We start from the raw sequence: 5,544 nt of genomic DNA, 5'->3' as shown, positions 1-5,544 counted from the left end.
TTTGTGTGTGTGTGTGTGTGTGTGAGTGTGTGTGTGTGTGTGTGTGTGAGTGTGTGTGTGTGTGTGTGTGTGTGTGTGAGTGTGTGTGTGTGTCTGTGCCGCAATTATCTACCTGCCGTACAATTAAATGCTTTTGCCACCGCATCCACTCGCCCTCGCTCATGGCTCGCCATGGATGGGTGAGGCGTGTTGCCCTCAGGCTCCGGCGCGGATCTTGAAGAAATAGTTATCACTCGAGGAAGGAAGCCAAGTTCGCAGTGTTGTTCTTGTTCGTGGGTAGTGTGGGTTCAACACGTGATGATATGACGGTGTGAAGGGCCCGGCAGCTCCCCGTGTCCAGGGAATGTTACCTGATTCGAGGTTGGTTGATAACTTGGGGTCTCTACCCTGTCCACCCTGGAGGGGCCGTTTGTGGGTTCAAGTCCCACGACTGCGTATTCCTAAGTCCAATGTGTCGGCATGTCGCATGATGGTACGGTTATCCCCTTCAGCAGCTGCTGAAAATTGGGATGATGTCTGGAAGCGAAATGCGCCTTGGTCCAAACGATTAATGTCTGGAATGTAGAAATATATTGCGTGCAAAAATGGTGAGGTAAGAGTTCAAATTTGAAACCGTGGTGTGCTGCAACGCGCGCTAAGAACTGCGCCAATGTACTGCGAATCTTGCAGATTCCGCGAAGAACCGCAACGCTTCCCCGAAACAGTGTCAATATTGTCTCTCAGAGACTACATTTTCTCAATAAAAACAAGTTCCAGGATATTTGAAATATGTGGTTGCGAGTTAAACGGCATAGGGACATCCCGCGCAAACGTAAAGTGAACTGATGACAGTTGACGCGTTGGGTAGGTCAAAATGCCTTCGGTTTATTTCGGAAGCGACTGGAGTGCGGAAGAAATTATAATTTTATCCGAAGCAGCTAAAATGGACCCACATGCAAAGAGCCGAGAAGGTTATCGACACTTACGACGAAACGGATCTCACCCCGCAAGCCATGCAGGTGAACAAAATACTTAACAAAAGAACGGATTGATAAGTCATTTAGGATTGCGGCAGTCCAATGGCCTTTCAAAGAGCTGGCTGTGATACGCAGCAGCACCTTTGTCAACGATTATGCTATTACCCAGTTGTACCGTTGAGGATCCATTGCGTGAGGCCTTCGAGTTCTCTAGCAGTTACACCCTGTCTTTAAAGATGTACATTTATATAAATGCACCATCCAGCAAGGTGTGATAGTAGAGTCAGCGGCGACGGTGCCTACATGTACACACGAGGATAACGGACCAGGTGATGATCACTCAAAGCAGCGGTTAGGGCACCTGCACCTAGATTATTCCAGCAGGGCTCAACAAACAATAAGCTTTGGAGTGTCCACGTCCTTAGTTGCCCCGGGGCGATGCGCCGGCTGGGCTGCAACCTTCATAGGGCCACTGCCGGTAGAGCCATGCGTATAATAGATATGTGGACCTGATAAAAAAATAATTCAGCTTTTCGGTGCTGTGATGCGCTTTGTGTAGCGTGTTCATTATTAAATGGGACCGCCAACGTGCAACATTCATGGGTTGTGCACGTGCATAACTGTTGAAGGGACGGCTATTGTTCCTTGTCGTCTGGCTAAACAGGTTTCCATGTCGTGTCCTCATTTTATGCGCTCTTGAACCCCGCCGTAAATCCGGTTGCCTAATTTGTCCCGCAGCCTTCACTGTATACATAATCAGGGACCTCCGACAACCCGGAAATAAAAGGAGGATTTGAATACTTTCGTGGAATATGTGCTGCTCTTCCGCACCCAACAATCCGACACAGCGCTCTGTGACATCGGCATCGACCTCGGTGTCGGCTGAACCGAAAGAGCCAAGCTTCTCAGTGCACCACGGTTTTCATCCAGCACCTGCCAGCAGCCACTACTGCCGCGCTGAGTGCGAGAGCAGGAGGCCGCAGCTGTACTCCGCTGGCGCGTGCAGCCTTCGCGGCACTTATCCTTCCGGGGTCCATGACATTGTCGCGAGAAGAGCACAGCTCGCCGGGGATGCCGGCGGCATCCACGGCCGCGCAATGCAGCCAGTGGCCTCTGACCGGCCTATGGAGCGGAGTTGTCCGCCCGCGCATGGCTGCGGCACCACAGAGCTGGAGCTGTCCGAGGTCAGCAACCGTATGTTTGAAAACTCCTCATCCTCAAAGTTGGAGCAGCATATCGGCTGGCCCATTGGCATTGCTACGTCGGCCGCTGCCGCCACCGCGGCTGCCATCACTAATGCCATGTTTACTAGGAGGGATAATCTGCAGGCGAAGGCGGCAGCAACAGTAGCACCGATGGCAGCAGAAGCAGAAGAGGCAGGACGTGGTTGGGGTCATCCAGGAGAGTTGCTGCATCGCTGCACCAAGCAAAGCGGCACCTATGACATCAGCGACCCAGGCGCTGAGGACGATGACATCAGCTCTCTTCTGCAGCCCGGGGGCAGTCCGTGCCTGCCCCTGGAGGCCGGTTGGGCCCTGTCTAGCGTGGCACAGCGGGAAGCGCGAGGCGGCGCTGTCTGCGACAGTCAGGCTAGCGGCGCCGGCAGATGGTTGCACCGACCCGTATCAGCCAGCAGTAGCCGTTGCAGCAGTAGCAGTTGCAGCAGCGATGACTTGTGTGAGGGCATGGACATCAGTGGCCCGGACGGACCCGCGTCCGGCGCCACCGGCGGCGGCGGCGGCCACGGAGAACAGCTGGGTCAGGACAGGCCCCGACGGGCACCGCCGCCGCCTTTGCCACGCCGCCGCGCGCGCCTGCTGGGTTACACGGACTCCGCCCCTGCCCACTGCAGCAATGCGGCCGCCGCGGCACCGGCGACGCGCGAGGTCACGATGGCGTTCCTGCTGGGGCAACAGACGATGGCGGTACGGCGGCACGTCCCCGGGACCAGCACGCTCAGCGCTCCGCCAGGGGTAACGGCTGCTGCGGCAGCGGCATCATCATCATCACAAAAGCCTTTCACCCCAACGGAGACAGCGCCCCCGGTTACGGCAGTGGCACTGGGCTGCCGCGTCGTGGAGTCGTCGGCAGCTGAAGGCGAGGCTCCGAGCGGGGACGAGATGAGGTTGCTCCCGGGGCGAAATGCTGTCCAACTTGTGGTGGAGAAGAGCTGTGGAATGGCTGCCGTGGCGCGCGGGTTGCCGCCGCCCCCCCTGCCGCCCCGGAGCAGCACCACGTCACGCAGCATCAAGCCGCCGTCCGCGGGGCTACTATCACGCCGGGCCTTGATGGTCGCCGCCGCGGCGATGGCGGCGGCGGCAGCAGGAGCCCCGCCGCAACCAATTCCTCGGCTTCTGCCGTCAGGCTCTCGCATTGCTGCAGCTGGCTCGTCCTTCTTCCACAGCTGCGCGGCAGGTTCTACGTTCAGCAACATAAGCATGAAGGAAGGCTCTGATGGAGGCGGCTTGCTGAGCTCAGTGCTGGCGGACGGCCTGACTTCGCTGATAGAGGGCCTGGCGGCGGCGGCCGGCGGCGACGGCGGCATGTTGCGGGGGTGCAGGGCTTCGGGGGATTGCGGTACTGAACTCAGTCGCGATCGTGACCCGCGGGGCCTTAGTGGCGGTGAAAGAGGGCGCGATGATGGCTGCGGCAGCGGCAGCGGGAAGTCCGTTCGCACTCGTCGCTTTGGGCGAGGACTGCTTGCCTGCTTCACCGGTCACTGAATTGCGATTTCCACACGGCGCGGCACGGTACGGCGCGGTGCGGAGGTGCCGCTGGGGCCACTAAGCTTACGCGCACGCGTACATGTGTACATGCGTACATACGTACATGCGTACAGACACGCCGGAGGGACATCCTTCTTTCTAACAAGAGCGCGCAGAAGGAAGCTGATGTCCCAGGGCCAGGCTACGTCGATTAATGGTTATCAGGCTGGTGCTGTAACACACGGAGAAAGCGAGAGAGGGTTGCCTCGAAGGCCGCCACCCGCTAAGGCCGGAGTGTTTTCTCTGTATGTCGTTCTCTCTCCCGTCTCCCGGGGGTAGAGGATGGAGCTGCAAGCCATCGCAGGCGGAGGCAGGCAGCCTCCAACTTGTCTCCGTGCGGTCGAAATGTCGACATTCGACAGTTCGTCTGGTAACTTGACGTTCGCGGCTTTTTTCCCAGTGTGTTTTGCTGAGCGGCCTGGACAAGGAGTGGAGTGCGGCACCGCGCCGGGGCTGTTGTCATGGTGCAGTAATCGGTTCCGTAATCAATTCAATTCAGGTTCAGGGACATGTATGCATGCATATGACAGGATGGGGCAACCCAGGACGCGAGGGGCCTGCAAACGCGATCGAGGGGCTTTCAGGCCCTGGTGCGGCGGGTGGGGGACAAGCGGGCGAAGGCTGTCGGGTAGGCTGCGCTGTGTGAAAGGGAAGTTGACATGACAAAACCGAAGGGCATGTCAATGTTTTATTTGACTTGGATTATGTGCTGATTACCCTTTGTGCGCTTCATCATCCGGATTGGATCGTATCGGCTGCCTGGTGCGCATTGGTAGGTAGATGGCTTACACATGGCGCAGCTAGAGCTCTTAGTTGACTTTCATTATTGAAGAGTGCGTTGGTTGGGGCGGCCACAAATGATCCGTGAGATGTTTCTGTATTTGTACGCGGCGGCTTACGGCTCATAAAACCGCCCGTTAAAGCCAGGGGTCCGAGGGTGCCATTATTACTAGTATTCAATTTCTCAACTGCAGCGCTAAATTATTTTTGTTTAACCGCCATATTACAGAACGGAAAAGCACTGGATCTGCCAAAAAGTACGGAATGTACGGAATGTTCTTGCGTTCCTTTGGGGAGAATCGAGCGGCTTTGTTGGTTGGGCATCGCGGCGTAGAGACGTCTGAGAAGGTCTGCATCTGAATAATCCGGATCCCACTGAGCAAAAGCTAGCAATACAGTCCGCTGGTATGATTTGTTGTCATTGCTGCTTAGGACATTGCCGTACTTTGGCATGGTCGAGTGTCTGGCTACAGCATTTTTTTGCGTATATGTATCCTCTGCTGTGATTTGCTTGGGCAGATAGCTGAGACGCCCTGTGACGCGTTCATTGCACAGCCACTTAGCTTGTTCATGACGGCGGCAACGGCAGGTGAAGTAGCTACGTCAGCGTCGGCTGCTGCCGCCGCCGCAGCAGCGGCGGCGGCGGCGGCTTACTTGCTTTTGCTGCTGATTCTTTCGGTATCTTGCGATGAGTTTGTCGTTGCAGCTGCGTGCTTTTAACGCTTTGTTGCTATGCACATGGGGACCGGTACATTGCACGGTCCCATATCCATGTCCCGAGACTCGAACGCTTGATCCAGGTTGGGGATCTGATCGATTTGGTGTTCCACGTTTCGGTCGATTCCGTTTCGTTGGATACGAATTTGTTGGATTCAGCCTTTGTGCAGTCGGTTTTGGTATATCTGGCCTGAGGGAATACTGATGATGCATTTGTTTTTTGTCCTTGTCCAGGCTTCCCCCGGCCCGATTGACCAGTCGCGTGCCGTCGGTACCTCAACTCCGTCACTTAGCATTATTTATTTGTTGCAGCGTAAGCTGTTTCT

The 5,544-nt window shown here is 56.3% G+C and overlaps 1 protein-coding gene across 1 annotated transcript in view; it reads left to right on the top strand.

The window, feature by feature from the left end:
• The window catches only part of VOLCADRAFT_93970 (uncharacterized protein), a gene marked incomplete at both ends in the record, with an annotated part of 8,264 nt that extends 4,585 nt beyond the window's left edge, over window positions 1-3,679 (top strand). The window contains one exon of the mRNA XM_002953191.1: window positions 1,805-3,679. Coding sequence (XP_002953237.1) covers window positions 1,805-3,679 — 1,875 coding nt within the window. The remainder of the gene's footprint in view (window positions 1-1,804) is intronic.
• Window positions 3,680-5,544: the final 1,865 nt, after the last annotated feature.

The sequence above is a fragment of the Volvox carteri genome, assembly GCF_000143455.1.
Source record: "Volvox carteri f. nagariensis unplaced genomic scaffold VOLCAscaffold_34, whole genome shotgun sequence".
Lineage (NCBI taxonomy): Eukaryota > Viridiplantae > Chlorophyta > Chlorophyceae > Chlamydomonadales > Volvocaceae > Volvox > Volvox carteri.
This window is presented reverse-complemented; position numbering and strand designations above follow the sequence as displayed.